The sequence below is a fragment of the Apaloderma vittatum genome, unplaced genomic scaffold (assembly GCF_000703405.1).
Source record: "Apaloderma vittatum isolate BGI_N311 unplaced genomic scaffold, ASM70340v1 scaffold5996, whole genome shotgun sequence".
Lineage (NCBI taxonomy): Eukaryota > Metazoa > Chordata > Aves > Trogoniformes > Trogonidae > Apaloderma > Apaloderma vittatum.
This window is the reverse complement of record NW_009719870.1, coordinates 38,898-56,730: the sequence shown is the minus strand read 5'-3', so window position 1 is coordinate 56,730 and position 17,833 is coordinate 38,898. Positions and strand designations below refer to the sequence as shown.

At 46.1% G+C, this 17,833-nt stretch overlaps 1 protein-coding gene across 1 annotated transcript; it reads left to right on the top strand.

Moving 5' to 3' along the window:
* The first annotated feature begins 2,305 nt into the window (after positions 1 to 2,305).
* Positions 2,306 to 13,226, top strand: GGT1 (gamma-glutamyltransferase 1). The gene is made up of 13 exons (XM_009870804.1): positions 2,306 to 2,472; positions 3,121 to 3,248; positions 3,485 to 3,574; positions 4,595 to 4,787; positions 5,929 to 6,086; positions 6,946 to 7,095; positions 7,565 to 7,701; positions 8,574 to 8,761; positions 9,585 to 9,712; positions 10,553 to 10,665; positions 11,682 to 11,795; positions 12,837 to 13,021; positions 13,110 to 13,226. Exons 1-12 carry the CDS (start codon positions 2,309 to 2,311, stop codon positions 12,978 to 12,980), a joined length of 1,707 nt encoding a protein of 568 aa, XP_009869106.1. The 5' UTR covers positions 2,306 to 2,308; the 3' UTR covers positions 12,981 to 13,021; positions 13,110 to 13,226.
* Positions 13,227 to 17,833: the final 4,607 nt, after the last annotated feature.

The window sequence follows — 17,833 nt, the reverse complement described above, 5'->3', positions numbered from 1 at the left end:
AACTTGCCTGACACTCCATTAAGCCTTTGCAGGAGCCAGCAGTGAGGCAGGCGGTTGTGGAGGAGAACTGCACAGCCCAAACCAGGAGCTTATGGGTTAACGCACCACTTACCAGGCTGGAGTCACCCCAGGCTTGCAGGACAGCCCAGCATAGAACAGCCTTCAGAGGAAACAAAGTACCTTCTGCCTAGCTGGGGCACAGATAAAAGATCCCAAGGCATTTCTTGTGAGGCTTGGAGGAGACTGCCAGTGCTGAAGCTGAACTCTCTCTGCCAACAAACAAAACTGTCTTTAAACTCTGAGGCTGTGTGTGAGCTATTGTTGGGGACATAATGGCTTCTCTGTTTCCCTGCACAGTCATTGCTCTGCAAACACGCCACTGGTCTCTTTTAAAATAGTTGAGTGTAAATCAAGTTCTAGAACCTGGAAAGAGGTTTCATCCATTTACCTTTTACTGCCCTCAGTTGACGTTTGTTTACAGAACAGCGCATACAGTAGATTTACACCCTGGTTTGAGTTGCTTTACTTGGAGAAGGGTATCTTTAGTGCTCAGACTGAGACTTAGAGATACGGAGCTAGGAGAGCAAATTTATACCTCGTAATTTAAATAACAGGAGTGGGGGTGAAGTTGAGGGGGCAGTGCTTGTTAATCTCCTCCCTCTGAGGAAAGTTTTAGTTTGGCTGGGCTGGCCTTTCTCCTCTAGCTAGCCTAGTGCTGGCACACTGACTGCTCCTTAATCCTGTGCGCGCTGCTGCTGCCTGGCACCGAGTGCTGCTTTGACTGCTGGAGCTTGCTCTACTTTGGGCTTTTGGACATCCGCAGCAAGTGGGGTCGGTGGATTCACTTTGCAGCCACAATGTCATGGATTGGCTTGTCTCTGAGGATGACAGATGCTTTGTTAAGGTAAAGGTCATCTTGGCTATTGCGCAGGAATCATGATGAAAACTGAGCTGCACAGCACAGGGAGAAGTTGGTCCCTGAAGGTGATACGGTGAATTTAGGGCATTTTTGCTTGAACAGTCCTGTAATGGGAAAGAAAATGGGTCAAAGAGTAGCCAGTCAAGCTGTATTTCATGAACTGTTGATCCCAACAAGATGGCAGTGACTCCTCATCCCCTCAGTAGCTCTTGACTCATCCTGCTGTGCTGGAGAGCTCCTGGGTGCTCTGTGCTTGCTCACAGAAGAACTGTAACCCTGTGTACCCCAAGAGCAGCCCTGTGCAGGGCTGAAAGATGGAGAGAGATGAGCACTGGCCATCGCCCTCCAGAAGCGGCAGGCTCATTGGAAAGGTGCTGTGGCCGAGGGCCCTGAGCAACTAGGAGGGATGCTGTGATCACACTGGGGTGTGCCACATAGTTTTGGCCAAGGTTGCTTGCTAATGGCCAACGTGATTTTGCACTTGCTATTGACAGCCTTCTGGACAGAGGCTCCTTCGCAGGCATGGTATTAAAAAGTAGATCATAGGAAGACAGTTTTTTTAAAAAAAATTTCTTCTGAAGATGATGTGAGTCATGACTAACACTAGTTAGGTTCTGCTCCTTGGATTTCCCTTCTCATCTATGAATGTGCTGCTTTCTTAGTGTTTGAGGTTACCTACCTGCTGGAAGACAAGTTCTTACCCAAGTGATTGTTGCTGATGTGGGACCTTTTCATTGCTGGTACTGTAACACTTCAGAGCTGTTACCAAAAGGCTTCCAGGAGTCCCTGGGGTGCTCACTGAAGTAGATCACTCTGTAAATATGATGGCAGTAATGGGTAAAGGGGAAGCTGGTAAAAGCTTGGAGCTGTTGGAATGGTTATTCTGCACAGAGATGGTGGGGGCATAGAGAAATGGTACCAGCAATTCCCGCAGAAAACATCTGAGTGAGGAAATACTAGGGACCCCCTGTCTGTGCGAGGTTCAGCTGGGAAGGAAGCTGTTCACTACCCGCAGCTCAGAACTCATGGAAAGCTGCTAAAGAGCAAGGGCTGGAGCTCAAACCTTCCCTGGCCACTCCTTCTCAAACGACCCTTCCATGTGCAGAGCTGTCAGCTGCCGGGGATAGAGAGAGGGAAGGAGTGGATATGAAAGAAGGTAGATGAAAAGACCGCTCTTATATTTGATTCCCGCTCGGTCCCCATGTGTTTCCTGGTCCAGTCGAGAGGTGGCGTCCCTGCCCATGACAGGGAGGCTGGACTAGATGATCTCTAAGGTCCCTTCCAGCCTAGGCCATTCTATGATTCTATGATTCTATGATCATCTGCTCCCTAGTTCCCATGTGCCCCAGAAGGAGCAAGGCTGACAATCCTGTCTCTTCCTCCAGGAAGATGAAGAAGCGCTGTGTGGTGGCCGGAGTCCTGACTGCAGCCCTGCTGGGGCTCATCTTGTTCCTGGGACTCTTCTTCGGGCTGCGCTCTGACGCAGGACGTGCACACACTTATAAGAGGGCGGCTGTGGCTACAGATGCGGGGCAGTGCTCAATAATTGGAAGGTACCCGCTAATTGCGCCGTGACTTTCATAAGCTCTGGCAGGACTCGCACAAGAGAAAACTGTTGTTTTCCCCATGTCCAGGTGCAAGCCTGGCAGTTGTCCAGCACAGGTAATATCTAATTTCCCTCTAGAGACAGGAGGCCATACTAAAACCTGGGCTTTTACCACGCCTGAGCAGTGTTACTGCAGATGCTTAAAGACAACATAACAGGAAAAGACTCCCTAGATGCACCAACAATGGGAACAAGAGATGCTTTTCAAGCTCCTTGTAAAAAACATTTATCAAGCTGTCCTCCAGTGCAACTGCTGTGCATTTCAGGCTCTTCAGAGAGTTGCCATTTCTCATGTAATGAATGTGTCTGAGATGCCTGTCCCCACACATACTTTGACACATCTCAGCATTTTCAAGCTAGTTTGGATGCATCTCTAATGAGGCCTGATCTGGTCTGCACCTAGACCATTAGCGTCTGTTCTCTGAGGTGACAGAGGCTCAGAACTACCTTTTCCTGAGGAACCTATAGACTGGGTGTGGACAAATGTGCATTACAGAATCTTTTATAGCTGCTCTGACGAGATGAATCCACTGCTCACAGGCAGATGAGACACTGTAACATGTTACCATACGATGCCTTCTCTTCTGCTGCACAGGGACATCCTTCAGCAAGGTGGATCAGCAGTGGATGCTGCAATTGCAGCTCTGCTTTGTGTAGGACTCATGAATGCTCACAGCATGGGCATTGGAGGGGGCCTCTTCTTTACCATCTACAGCAGCACAGGTAAGGGATGGGACCATACACATCTGGAACAGTCTGAGAACTGTTTATCTAAAGCATGTAATTTTTCCTACCTGAGTGAAGATAAAAAACTCACTCTCACAGCCTCGGGGGGAACATGCTGTCCTCAGAATAATTGCCGGGAAACTGGCTGACATTGATCAGACTTCTTCAGCAGAGACCATGCCTGTGTGTTGAGTCCAGAGCTAAACATCATCTTCCTTGCTCTGTCATTAAAGGAAAAGTGGAAATCATTAATGCAAGAGAGGTGGCTCCAAAAGGCGCATCAGAGGACATGTTTGGGAACAACACACAGCTCTCTCTGAAAGGTATGGCAAAGGCTGTTTCACTGGTTTGAGGGAACCACGTAGCTCCAACCATTAGCTGCTACTGACATGTCTAAATTAAGAACATTTCTTATTATCAGGTTCTTGCATATCTACAGCATTTATCACCTAGAAATGTCCTCTGCTTTACACAATCTGCAAACTCTATCCTGATAAGGAAGCTAAAAATAATGTCCTTTGAACTAATCGGTCACCTCAGCACTTTCTGCTTTTCGTTTCATGAAAATACAGATGAATCCAGAGCACTGAGTATGACCTGTTCCACATCTGCCCTCTCTCCTTCCCACGTCTTTGAATAAATCTTCGTGGATCAATTTAGTTCTTGTCAGTTCAGGTGTCCTCCCTAAATACCTCTTGTGGTAGTTTCAACTCATGGTTCAGAGCTGCTGGAAAAGAAATAGTAATTTCTTCTCAGGGAAGTTTTTTCCAATAAAAAAAAAAGTAGAAATAAATACTAACTAGTTCTCTTCATGATCAGTCCTGCAACCAAGGAGGAACAGCACCTTGGAGGGAATTTAAGTGCATTGAACTTCTGTGAGATGCAAAAAAAATCAAGATTGAAGCAAACTGCTGCATCGCTGTCCAATGTAGTAATCAATCTACTGTAGTTGTAGTTACGTGCTGCAACTAAGTTTTTGGCTTAAGGGTGTATGCAGTCTGTGTCCTCTTATTGTAGTCTGAAGGATTGGAAACTGCAGGCTACTACGATAGCTTCTGTGTTCTGAGCAGCTTTTCTCTGGTACTGAGGCTGCTGAGGGGTAATGACCCAAAACCTTGAGTTAACCAGCAAGAGGATAGAGATGTTTCAGCAGTCCAGAATATGTAGGCATAAATGTCAGACAGAATAATTCTGTTAGCATCGTATGCATGAACTGTGCTGGTCAGAGTATATGTAACCCCTGCCTAAACCAGGGCTGACAGAGAAGTGTACTCTGCCTCCTACTCCATTAATTACTTTCTTCTCTTGATATGAAAGACTAATGCATTCCTTATCTGCTCCAGGAGGACGGTCCATTGCTGTTCCAGGAGAAATCCGTGGGTATGAACTGGCTCACAAACGTCATGGCAAACTGCCGTGGAAAGACCTGTTTCTGCCCAGCATCAGGTTGGCAAGAGAAGGATTCCCTGTTGGGAAAGGCCTCGCAGCAGCCATCAAAACCAGACAGGAGTCAATTGAAAGCAATCCCTTGCTGTGGTAGGTAGAGGATTTGCTGTTCTGTGCAGAGAATTCTGGAGTAACTGCATCTTAGCTGAAAAGTCTTTGTGTTTGTGTAATATAGTGTCTGTGAGGAGTGTGCCTCCCCTCCAGCGACTGTACTCACTGTAGCTGCTGCTGTTATTCCAGCTACCTGAAGGTGCTAAATCATGTGGTCACTTTTTAGGAATGCTCAATTCTGACCTTCAAATGGAGACAAATTCTGCTTTTAAAGTCCATTTGTCTAAGTAAAGGTGGAAATAGACTACGTGCTGGGATAAATCTGTCAGATGGCAATGTGTTTTCTGAATCCCCAGATTTTCCTCGTGCTGTAAGTGCACCAGGCTAATCTCACCTGCATTTAGGGCAATTGCAGAGTCTCTCTCTGAACATCTTATCTGCTGTCAGGCAGTGGGAATTTGGGTCATCTGTTACTCTGCAGTCAGCCTTCCTTCAGCAGTGTCTCTGACCATCCACTTCTGTCAATGACCATGAACATAAAATGTTTTAAATACTCCTTCACTTCTTTTTACAGTCAAACCTTTAGTGTCTATGTCCAGCATTACTGGAGATGGAGCTTAATCCTCTATTTTCTTTAACATCTCTGCCAGCTGCAGGTTGGTTTTCAATCCAATTAGCATGTACAGCATGAGCCTATCTCCTGTACTTCCACCTGGCAGCACATTCACGATCCATGATGAGGGAGGTGCTGTCTACCTCTAAGTGTTCTGATAAGCAGGGATGAAAATGTATTCTTCGGGACTCACTGGAAGTTTCGAGTGGCATAGCTCCATAGTCTGTGCTTGAGTTCAAGGACTATGGCCCCTCTTGGGCCTCTTGAGGAAGTTGTTGGCCCCTTGGGCAGGTAGGGAGGGTGACCTGCCTTGGTGAAAAAGACCGACATGCCCTCCTGCAGGCTTCACTGAGCTAATTCTGAGCAATGTGAAATCCCACGTCAGAAACCACTGTTCACTTTTTACATCCCAGTGCAAGAATCAAGATCCCTGGGGCATGGCTCATGCAGTTTCTCTTCAAGAAGCTTCTAGCGTGAACACTCAAATACGGTGTCAGCTGGTACAGGTACACATAGTTTTGAACTTATGTCCTAGATCTGATCTTCTCCATCTCCTTTTTCTGTTAGCGAAGTCTTCTGCAGAGGAGGGAAAATTGTGCACGAGGGCGATATCATCAAGATGCCTAAACTAGCCAACACATACGAGACCATAGCAAATGAAGGACCAGATGCCTTTTACACAGGAAGCCTGGCAAATCAGATCATCGATGACATCCACAGTGTAGGTGAGAAACAGGACATCTGTCCCAAACAGCATGAGTGACCTGACTGCTGTGGCTTAGCATCCAGGGAGGAGCTGGTGACCTGCAGAAGCTTTGGAAGCGGGCCAGGCCTGCTGCCTGGCACGCTGCCTTGGAGATCTGTGGCAACAGGACAGCCAAGAGAAGCCACTGGCGCTTTCATGGATGCATTTGAAACTCAGTCAGAAATGGATGACCTATACTATGCATTTCTGTACCATATAGTCTAGGAAGTCTGTGCATTTCTGGATATAGCTTAGTAGATACCTGCTGTTTGCAGAGCCTGAAACCAAGAAGTTTCTACCTATGGTCCTGTAAACTTTAATCTCTCAGTGCCACTAGATGGTGGTAGTACCCTATCCTTACTAGCTAGCATTGGCAGGCTTCAGTCAACCTCATATTCATTGCCTACCTTTATTCGTGGTGGTTAATTACTGTCTTCCTCCTTCTGATAAGAAAGGCAATGGAACATACAAATTATTCTGCTTGGGGTGGGTAGCACAAAGCGTCTGCAACCAAGAGCTGCATCCTCCTCCTGTAAACAGTACTCTTAAGGACATTTTGTTACCTGACATTGATGGTATCTTTTGTGAAGAAAAGTTGGATCACCAGATATTTGGGTGCTGTAAATCAGCCCAACCTGAAGCTGAGGCTATCTGAGCCTCAGCTGGATCTGTCAAGGATCTCCTGTGAACCCGTCTTTGCTTTCTTTACCTTCCAACTTTTTCAGTTTGTCTATGTTCCCTTCTGTCCTTGCTGTGATGCACTGTGATGGAGTGTAATAACTCCTCTTCCCACCAGAGATCACATAAACCCACATCTGCAGTTTCCTTCTCTTTTCTAGGGGGCATTGTCACATTGGATGACCTGCGGAACTACAGTGCAGAAGTGATCGAACAGCCCATACAGATCACACTTGGGGAGTTTACCCTCTACACACCTAGTGCCCCCCTAAGTGGCCCAGTGCTAGCCCTCATTTTCAACATACTGAAAGGTGAGAGTGCTGCTGAGCAGTGCTTTAGAGGCAGCAGGAGCTCGAAAGACAACACCTTTTCTGTTCTGGGAGCTGGGCCTTGGTAGCCCTCCAGCAGATGAGAAGTCTTGAGACCCCAGGAGGGATTGGAGATGATGAAACATTCATCTTCTGTAAACTCAGGGATGTTGCCTTCCTACTTGAAATACAAGTGGAAGAGGAAAAGTAGGCTCCTGACGAGGGCACTCCCCTGGTACCTGCATGGGTGGAAACTAATTTGCACTTGATGCTTCTTTGGAAAACATCTATGCAAGCACAAATCCTGCTGATGATTCCCACAGAGCTCCTGTGTTCTCCCTGCAGAGATTAGGACAGTCCAGTGACTGCATCTCTATAGAGACTGGGCTTCAAGATATGACACAGGTTTATTAGAGGTCCTTTGACTGTGTACTTTCCTTTGTTTTCACAATCGTTTGTCTTCTGTTGCCAGGATATAATTTCTCTGCTGACAGCATCAAAACCACGGAGAAGAAAGGTCTGACTTACCACCGCATTGTGGAGGCCTTTCGCTTTGCCTATGCCAAGAGGACTTTACTGGGAGATCCAAAATTTGTCAACATTACAGAGGTATCTGGTAAAAGCCTTTTCTTTTTGCAACACCAAGGTTGACTGGAACATGGCTTAAAGTTTTTGGGTGACTAAACTTTGTGAGGGATGCTCTGTGCCACCTGCTATTGACAGGCACTGAAGTGTCTCTGAGTCAACATGTCAGGTCCTGTGTGACTCATAGCTGAGCTACGAGGGATATAAACTGAGGAAACCTTCCTACTCTAAGCAAAAGCAAAATCCTCAATTCACCAGGAGTGTTTGAGTATATTTAGGGCTAACCCTCCCTGTTTTCACAGTGTTTGAAGCATTATTCACTAGATGACATTCTCAGCATCCTTGTGGCTCTCTGACCACAGTCCTGCCTATAGTAAATGGATCAACGGATGGGAAGGGGTGAGGCAGGAACCCTTCTTTTCCCAACTTCACACTTTGTGTTTTCACTTCTGTGACTCTCCAGAAGCAGCGGGATCTGAGCCCAGCCCAGCCTGATGGACACAAATTTGCAACTCACAGAGCAATGATCAGAGCTTGCCTGGGTCTAGTTCTCTCAACCCGATCCCTCTCCTCTCACCTCTGAAGCAAGTGTAACACTGCTTGCCTACACCTTACAGCAGTGCTGAGGACAGCTTCCCATAGATCTACAGTAATGGATGCTGATTAACTTCCTGCACAAAGGGGTGTGTTGTAACAGCTGCTTCTGTGACTGCTTAAAATGCTCTATGGTACAATGTCCATCTTTCAAGAAGGAGGAAAGCCCCTACTGGAAAAACTATAGCCTCACTGCTGGGATTTGCCACTCTTCCGTGGTCTGAAGTATTGGATATCAGCCTCGTAACTACATGTCTCTTAAACTTAATCTGCTGAGTAACTGCATTGGATTTCTCTGACAGGCGATCAGAAACATGACGTCCGAGTTCTTTGCGGATAGTCTCCGGAGGAAAATCACAGACAACACCTCCCATCCAGTTGACTACTATGAGCCAGTATATTACACTGGAGATAATGCCGGTACATCCCACCTCTCCATTGTGGCTGATGATGGCAGTGCTGTGTCCGCCACCAGCACCATCAACCAATAGTATGAGCTCAGACATTACTTCCATGTAGGCCTTTGCCATCTTCCTAGTGGTGGTTCTGTGGCTGGTATAAAACATGACGGAACTGTCAGCTCTCTAGAGGGGTAGTGATGGGTAGCACTGTTGATGGGCACTTCTGCTGAGCTTGCAGGTCAGTCCTTAATGCTGAGGCCTGTGTGGTTATGTCAGAGAACAAGATGTGTCCTCTCTCATGCTGGGTTCACCCAAGAAGAAAGCATTCATTGCATCTGGATCTCTTCATAAGCAGTAGTATCGCTGCTGGCTCTGATTTCCCAGGCTTCTGAGAGAAATTTGAGCTAATACAGCTGGCCTGGAAGTGCAGTGTTTGGCTTTCAGTGCTGTCAGGAAGAGCTGTGTTCCATGTCTGTGGCCTGAAGCTGGGGGGTGAAGGTCCTTTTTGTCCATAGAAAATGGAAGATGTCTCCAGGTTGATACATCTAAGCAAAACCTCAGTCATTCCCAAATGTGCCAGCCTTTGAGCTATGCTGCCTCTGAATGGAATGCAGTACTGCCTGGCTGGAAGGGGAATCAGTTGTACTTACCTGCTGTGCTGCTTTTCCCCTTGGGGTCCTTGCAGGGGAGCTATACAGCAGGGTTCTGGGCTGCCTTTCCTCTTTGTGTAGCTGTGTACTCATGGTATAAACTGCTTCCTTCCCCTCAGGGGTGACAGAATGTCCTTTACAACAGGAGGGAGTGGAGAGTTACTCCAATCAAATCCCAGGTTTCACATTGCAGTAATTCACCTGAAGCTCTTCCTGGATTTGCTCTGGTTTTGACATGTCTGTGCCAACTTGTTTTGTCTAGCTTTGGCTCTGATGTACGATCCAACGTGAGTGGAATCATATTTAATGATGAGATGGATGACTTCAGCTCTCCTTACATAATCAATGGATTTGGAATCCCTCCTTCTCCAGCAAATTTCATAGCACCAGGTAGCTGTAAACTACTTTCCTTTTGACTATATTGTGCATACTAATGCTGTGGTGTCTCCAAGGTAGGCTGCAGTTGTCTGCGATCTGGCACAGATCTGGGGCTTTCTGCAGAAGACAGGGATGAAAGCGAGTCCTGTCAAAAACATATAACCAGTCACACCTGGTGTACCCTCAAGAAGGAGAGGCTATCTAGAGAAAAACTCTTGTGTATGCATGCCTCCCTCCAACAACCAGAAATCGTTTCCCAGGGAGCTCAGTACATGTCAGATGAAATTACCTGGGGCTGCCAAAGATTTCTTTGAGCTGATTTAAGAGGGAGGGAGGCAGCAGCAGGAGCTGAGCTCAAAGCATTAGAGGGCACTGGCTAGTCTTCGCCATGTGCTGCTTTGGGGCAGCTCTGGATAGGCCCAGTTCATCTACCTAACCCAAGCACCCTGCCTATTCCACCACTGCTTCCTGGATGCCCATCTCATTACTGCTAAAGCAGGCCGGGATTCTGCTGCCCTCCTGTAGCCCATGCTTTGGAGAGGGACAAAGAAATGAAAGGACAGGAGGGCAAGTCCTGTGGTGTACAGGATGCAACTCATCACAGACAGCCACAGCTGTGGAGGAAGGCACCTTCAGCCTCTGCACCAAGGACCAGGGTTAAGCTTTGCATTGTAGAAGCAAGAAGGAGATGGGTGCGAGGGGTAGTGGAATCCTCAAGGGCTGAAGAAGATGGTGAGAGCTGAGTCAGCAAGCTGGATACTGCAGCCCTGGGTTTAGACATGGAGCAGGAGCTGGCAGTTTGTAAGCTGCAGGTGGAAAGCTGAGCCTCTGTTGCATCTGTGTCCCCAACAGGTAAACAGCCGATGTCCTCTATGTGCCCCTCCATCTTAGTGGATAAAACGAAAAAGGTCAGGATGGTGGTTGGTGCATCTGGAGGAACAAAAATAACCACTGCAACAGCACTGGTATGTGATGATACGGGCAAACTGGGGACAAGGTTGAGGCAAAACAATGTGGGGGAGAGACAGTGTTTGGGGTAAGGGGCTCAAGTGTCCACCTGTGATGTGACTGCGGCTGTGGCTCCTGGCTGTGGGCCTGAAAGGGAGGTTCCTGCCCTGGCCTTCTGAGGGCTAGACCTCCAATGCCAACTCCTGCCAAAGCTAAAAGCATCTCTTCCTGAATTACTTTCTTCAGTGACTCCAAGTCTTTTCCTTTGGCAAGTTGTTCTTACTGCTTATGGAAGATTTCTGACTTCAGTTTAGCTTCTCTGGATCTTTATCTAGTTTAGTCATTCCCATTCAACATCCTGAACTTTGGATGAAAGTCACACAAAACAGCTGAGTAAGAACTTAGGCCATACATGGTGTCAGGCCATGGGACAAGCAGGCTCTCTGAGAGCTGCCATGGCAGCCACTCAAATGCCCAGTTAGCCCAAAAGTGATTGCTGCAGAAAGCTGTCTCCTGTGCCAGCCTACACAGCCATTCAGAGCACTAGGCTGGATCCTGATTTCTGGCTGAGGTAGAGAAGCCTAAGCCCTTGATCCTGAGGCTATTTTCACTTGCCAGCAGCTCCAACCTGCAATTTAAGTATGTAAAAATGAGCCAGTTTTAAGATAAGTGGTCACACAGTAGCAGGAAGCTGTAGCTGTACGTTTGCTGAGGTGACTGCTGTGTGTCTAGTGAAGCTAGCACTAGCTTCATCATAGCAGCATAAACCCAACTACAATAACTTGAGGATCTGATCCTTTTACTATGTTAATTTTAGTGAGTGATGTTCCCTTTTTGTGGGAATCCTTCTGAGCATACACAAGTGGACTTGCTGCAATGTACCTGTGTTTTGCTTAGCCAAGAGAGAGACCCCTGAAAGCAGTAAAACCCAGAAATTACACCTTTTAGGTGGTCTGGTGAACATCTCTGCCTATGTTTCTGCAAGAGTCTTTGAAGACAAATAACTAACATTAAGACTTCTTGCTTCTCACAGACAATCATCAATGCCATCTGGTTTGGTTATGATGTGAAGAAAGCAGTGGAAGAGCCCAGAGTTCACGATCAGCTGTTTCCCAGTATCGCAGAGCTTGAGCAGCAAGTAGAGGAGGTTTGTTTGTCTACCTGGAGTCTGGGGTGTGCATGAACTCCTTGTATGGGTGGGGTTCGTGGTCTTGGGAGGGCATGCACTTGTGGAAAATCATGAAGCGTTGCCAAAGGTGAGAAGTATTAAAGCTGGCACAGGCCATGTACTGGGTCACAATAAGCTGTATAAAGTTTACCCTTAGTCTCAGTCACATGGGTTTAAGGCCCAGTACATTCCAGCGTGACCTACATCTGAAACAGGTTGTGTATCTTCTTGCAATGTTGTTTGCCTCAGAGGACTTGCAAAATATCAAAACACATCAGGGCCTGAACCAGCCAGCAGTCTAAATCCAGTGGCACTCGGGAAACTCTTGACTTACTGTACAGCTTCCTGATGAATCCCGAAGCACTGGCACAGAGCTAGCGAGGAAGGATCCAAAAGTGTTTTCACAGTAAAGGTCTCTGTGCAGCACTGTCAGGCTGAGAGCTGATGGCAAGGTCTGGCTCACCCTGCATACCACCTGCCTGATCTCGTAGCTTCATTCACCCTGAGGAATTACACATCCCAGAGGCCTGAGACAGATGCAGTTTTTGTACACATCTCATCTCTATATCAGGGAAAACACTAGGACATAACACAGCTTTCTTCATCAAACTATGCAGAAGATCCTTCTTTAATAAGCTTCTTACTAAGGTAACAGCTGAGAAATCTGCCTGCACCAGGTAGGATGCCTTGCTCTCTGAAAGTCCTGGATTTTCCCCCGTTCCCAAACAGGACCCATCTGTTCTGGCTGTTGGTATATGAATAGCTGAGGCACATTGCGCGGTGACCAGGAATAGGGTTGTTAGCCCACACTGAGCACCACAAATGCCACATCTTCTCAATGCCACCTTTCCAAAGCAGGGCATCCTAGAAAGCAAAGAGGAGAGGAGGAACGCTGTGTAGTTTTAGACCTACCTAATACAGGCACTGAATGCTGGGGCAGTCAGGGAGGATGTGGTTGGCAGACCATGGCATGTGTGCAGTTTCTCTCTTCTGTTGTCCTTATTCACTTCTGCATTCCAGGGTATAGAAGAACAACTAAAGAAGAGAAAACACAATACCACACGGGTGAGCCTCGGTGCGGTTGTGCAGGCCATTCTCAGAACAGATGAAGGATGGGCTGCAGCCTCTGATTCCCGGAAAGGTGGCTTCCCTGCAGGCTACTAACATGGCTCAGCTCCTTTTTTCAGTGGTCTAGTGACACTGAGGTGTGTTTGGGGGGAAGATCCTTTAGGTCTGCAACTCAGGGACTTCTCACAGGAAAGAGAACAAATTTACCTGTGGTTCTGTTGACAGAGCTGGGACAGTTCTTTCCAGCCATGACCGCAGTGCCTCATGCCACAGCAGTCTGCTAAGACAGGCATGTCTACCAGGACATGCAGTACTTACTTGAAGAGTCTGTTCTGCCTTGAAGAGTTTGTTCCCTGCCTCCTCTCCATCCCATGAAGACAGATCGGGTACCCAGAGTGTCTGATGAAGGTCCAGCTCCCTCGAGATGCAGGAAGTGTTTCCTCTGCACAGCATCAGCTACCAGGAATGTCCCTGTCACTGCTAGAGAAGAGATTTGTTTCTTGTTGAGCAGATGGGAGTTACAGGACTCTGGGGACTGAATTTTCTAAATTACAAGCTCATAGATCTGTGCCATAGCAGGAAGCCCAGCTCTAGACTGGGATAAGCCTTCACAAACTCAACCTATTTCTTTTAACAAACGATGTTTCTGATTTTCACTTCAGTTGATTATTGGAGATAAGTGGGTAAATGAGGAAATGGCTTCAAACTTTTTTGTATTTCTGTTGAGAAGGTCTAAAGGGAAGATCCTACCTGTAAAACTCTGAGCACAACTAAAATAAATAAATATGGAGTCACACGTTCTCTTGCCTGCACAATTGCTACTGTGAAAAGGGATAGTGAGAGTCTGCATGAAAGAAGCTCACTCTTCTGAGATTTTTCTCTTTTCTTCACATCTTTGATGAAGCTATGAGTAAAAAGGAAAAACAACACCACCTCGCCAAAAAAACCCAGTTAAATATCCAAAGCGAATTTTTTCTTTTTCCAGCTTGCTTTTTACCACATCATACTGCAGGTCTGAAATACCAGTCTAAGGAAATAAAATCTCTAAAAAATGGGTGTGCGGCAGCTGCTCTTCTTTGAAGGTAAGCTACCATTACTCATAGAATTAATGACCTCTCAGAAATCCATATCTGATGTGGAACATATCTGATATGGTTACAGTGTCTGTAACCTGTGCATCAGGCAGGTTTGGTGTTCAATTACCAGCATGGACTAATACATCCCATCAGAAAAATTTATCAAAACCACGGGCTCCAGAATGTTGTCGAGCTCCAAGGATGTTTATGAAATCCTTGAAACAAAAAGTAACAGTAACTGAACTCATCTATTCGGTTTGTTGCAACTTCCTGTCAGTTTCTAAGCAGCTTAAAATACAGACGCATGTAAGAGAAAGTGAAAGGCTGACACTTCAGGCATCAGGCACCCTCTCTTTCCTAATAGTTTCTGGAATTGCGGAGAGTAGTGTCAAAGAAGGAAGTGATAGCTGGATCATGCTAGTTGCAACTTTCATATTTAGATTTGCTTATATCACTGCCACTAAATTAGTGGCTTTTACCAAAAATTGCTTGGGATGAGCTCTGTGCTCTTTTCCTGAGCTGTTACTGACGATGTGTTAGCAGCTCAGGCAGTGATTCTAAATAACCTAAAGTCCTTGTGCTCCTTTAAGAATGAGTTTGATTTGGGGCCAAACTTGTATCCATTTATTACTGAACTGAGACTCTGAGTTTTCTACTTCTTCTAATTCCACAACAGACACCAGACAGTGCCAGGCTGCTGTTTAAATCCAGTTTGCAGATCATTTTAGGAAGTTTGGATACAAATTTGTGTATGGAACAGCTTCAGCTTGTATTTCTTGGGAATACATGGCCCTTTGGACTTAGGGCTAGCTGAGCTCTTTCTTGTCCAAGTGTGATCTGAAAAAGAAACAAAATTATTGCACAGCAAAATAAGCTTATTGAAACCTTACAGCACTATGTAGGTAGTCTGAACTACAAAAAAACAAAAGTGCTGTGAAACTGGAAGGTACTTGTTTTCTGGGAAATGACTGCTTTCTGAAACAGGTTTGAGTAACTGCTGCTGGACTGCTTCATGATAAAGCAGCTTCTGAATTTCTTCTAGCTAATCAGAAAACTCCCCTGCTATTTATAACCTATGTTGCAAAACTTCTCTTATGGAAAGCTCGGATTTTGTCATGGCTAAAGCACTTCTCTTGAAAACTGTTCTTATAAATGCATTTGAATTCTTGACCCTCTGCAAAAATGCATTTTTGTGTTTAAGCAGTATCATTACAGAGGACTGATTTGTTAACTGAACTGGGCTAAGGCTTGCACTTACATCCTACTTTTTAAAAAATAAAACACCTATGGATGCTTCCGCATGCTGTAATTATCTACATCTCGCTGAACATAGGTGTACATAGGGCGTGCTCTTCTGCCACCTGCTTTGATACCACATTGCACTGCTCACGCAATATCGAGGCCCTCTGCGTAGGAACAGGCAAATGTCCCTCACTGGCTCACACTGTCAATCCTTCTGATGGCATGCTGCAGGCCACACAACTGTCTGCATGCTTCAGCTATGGGAAAACTTCTTGCTGCTCCTGCCTCACCCCTTTGAATGCAACCACCTCCCCCCTCTGCCTCTGAGAAGACACATAATGTCTTTGTGTCAGCTGCCTGGCACAGTGCAGGATGAGAGAACAGGCACGTTACCGTGACCAATTCCAGTTGATTTGAAAGGGACTGTACTGTTAAGAGGCAATTCAGATGATGAGCTGCGGAGTTCACCTCTTTCCCCAGTTCTTCAGTCTAACGTTAACATAATTTTCTACTGGCGACTGCCCAGCTTCTGGAAGGGCTACAGTGAAGTGCCGAAAGCTGTGAGAGTCAAGTGGCATATGCAGCCTTCTGCACAGTTCTGCAGTTTCTTCAAGGGCATATTGAGACTCCAGGATGAACAACTGTTACTGCTGGAAACACCTGAGTGATGTTCCTCTCTCAAACAGCTGTTTGTGTGTTAGGCCAGACAATGGTTTTTAGAGAAGAAATTCCCAGACACGTTTAAAAAACACTTTATTAAAAAGATAATTTAAAGACTTCATTAGAAAATAGAGCAGCTTCTGTACAGTGATGCTTTAAAAGTCCGTATAAGTTGACAAAGTATAAAAATAATGCTCTCCTGTTGCAATGAGTGGCAAGAGACCAAACTGGGAGGCTCTTGACCCAAGCAAGTTAAAGCAGTGGTGGCGAGGCAGCAGGGCAAGAGCAGAGGTGCTATGGGAGGTACAACCCCTCAGCTTCACCAGATGTTTTGCTACCAAGGACTACAGGACTGGAAGTCTCTGCTGCAGTGAGAGTTTTGCACTCTTCATTCCTTTCTGTCTCGCAAATTAAAGCTGTGATGGGTTTTAAAACCGCTTAATTGGCTCAGTTTCAATGTTAGTAGCAAAATAGTTAAATTGCAGTGAGCACTGGACTACAGATAATATTCAGATGTCTTTGTGGTGGGAAGCAGCTGTGACACTCCTGCACTGGAAAGGCGATAATAGGCTGGATTACTGAGGTGTGTTTTGCCCTAAGAACTGAAGGCATTTGGAGGTTTAGTTACTTAGTGAGTTGTTGTTTTCTGTTAGCGAAACGTGATGGAGCGTGGCCCAGAGCGCTGCTCAAAGCTGTTTTGAAGCCCAACAGGCAACGAAGAACTGCTCTCCCTGTCACAGCAGCCAGTGCCATTCTCAGTTGCTATTTGTAAACTCTAAGCTCAGGTTGGCTAGCTAATAACTACAGATCTTGCTAGAGCCAGCATCCGGTCTAGTTTGTCCTTCTGGTCCTGAAATAGGAGCTGCACATGGTGTCTGGTGCCCAGAAGTGCTTCCCCTGTGACAACTCGGGAGTTGGGGTGTTACTGTGACACCAGAACCAACGAACCCAGAAACTGGTAGCTGAGGTAAGGGAGTTAATGAAAGTAGAAAACTTCAGCAAGTTGTCTAGATTGAATACGACTACCAAAAAAAAAAATCCCAGCGTAACTCCTTTCAAATGAACATTAAAACTGCCCCCTCCGCCTCCTCACACTTCAGGTCTATTCCCTTTCTCTCTTCACACTCAGCAGTACTGTAATGCTGCCTAGCAGGGCACTGTGCCACTTCTATGCCTTGAGTAGGCATCTCTGATGAAGAAACCAGTAGTCCTTCCTGAACTAGGGGATTTAAGATAAATTGTCCCTGAACAATGAAGGAGCAGGAAGGCAGTGCATGGAGCTGGCTCTATACATGAGTAACTTGTCTTCCAAGTGCATGATTAACTGTTTGTGGTTATGATCCGGTAATTTAGAAACACTTTTTCATTACGCTCCGATACAGGTGTAGTCATACTATGGTCTGTAGCAGACAATGTTGGAAGGAAAACACGTCTGGCTCTTGTCAGCTTCACCCAGACCAGTCCATGGCTTCAGTGGACAGACTTCTTGAGTAAGAACACAGAGTTAAAACCTATCTGGCCTTGTTTGCAAGGTTATGTGTGAATGGCCTTGTTTTGGTTTTGTGGGGTTTTTTTTGGTTCTGTTTGTTTATTTGTTTTTTTAATTCACATTGAGGCTTTTTCCTCAAAGTCAACAAGTGTGCAGGGCTGAAGGAAGTTTCAGCACAGTTGCTCTGAGTTGCTCTGAAGGCAGAGTAGTGGGGCAGCAGACCTGTGCCATGGTGCACTGATTTTATCTGCCAATTTGGAGACAGTAGGGCTTCATTGTACTGGAAAGCCAAGAGCGGATGTGTGGAGTTTTGCTCTCTTTCCTTTAAAAAGCCTGGTAGCTTAAGATTTTAAAATCCTGGCCCTGCAGACACTTCTTGTAATCTTTATAACCAAAACAGTTACTTATTTCACATCAGCGAATCCCAGTAATAAGCTTACTGTGGCAACAGCCTGAAAAAGAACAATTCTACTCCTAACCGA

Bases quoted from the DNA above. Each gene is read 5' to 3' on its own strand.
- GGT1 (XM_009870804.1), top strand. From the start codon at position 2,309: ATGAAGAAGCGCTGTGTGGTGGCCGGAGTCCTGACTGCAGCCCTGCTG. The intron at 4,788-5,928 runs GTAGGTAGAGGA...TTTTTCTGTTAG, and splicing joins GAAAGCAATCCCTTGCTGTG to CGAAGTCTTCTGCAGAGGAG. The intron at 7,096-7,564 runs GTGAGAGTGCTG...TTCTGTTGCCAG, and splicing joins CATTTTCAACATACTGAAAG to GATATAATTTCTCTGCTGAC.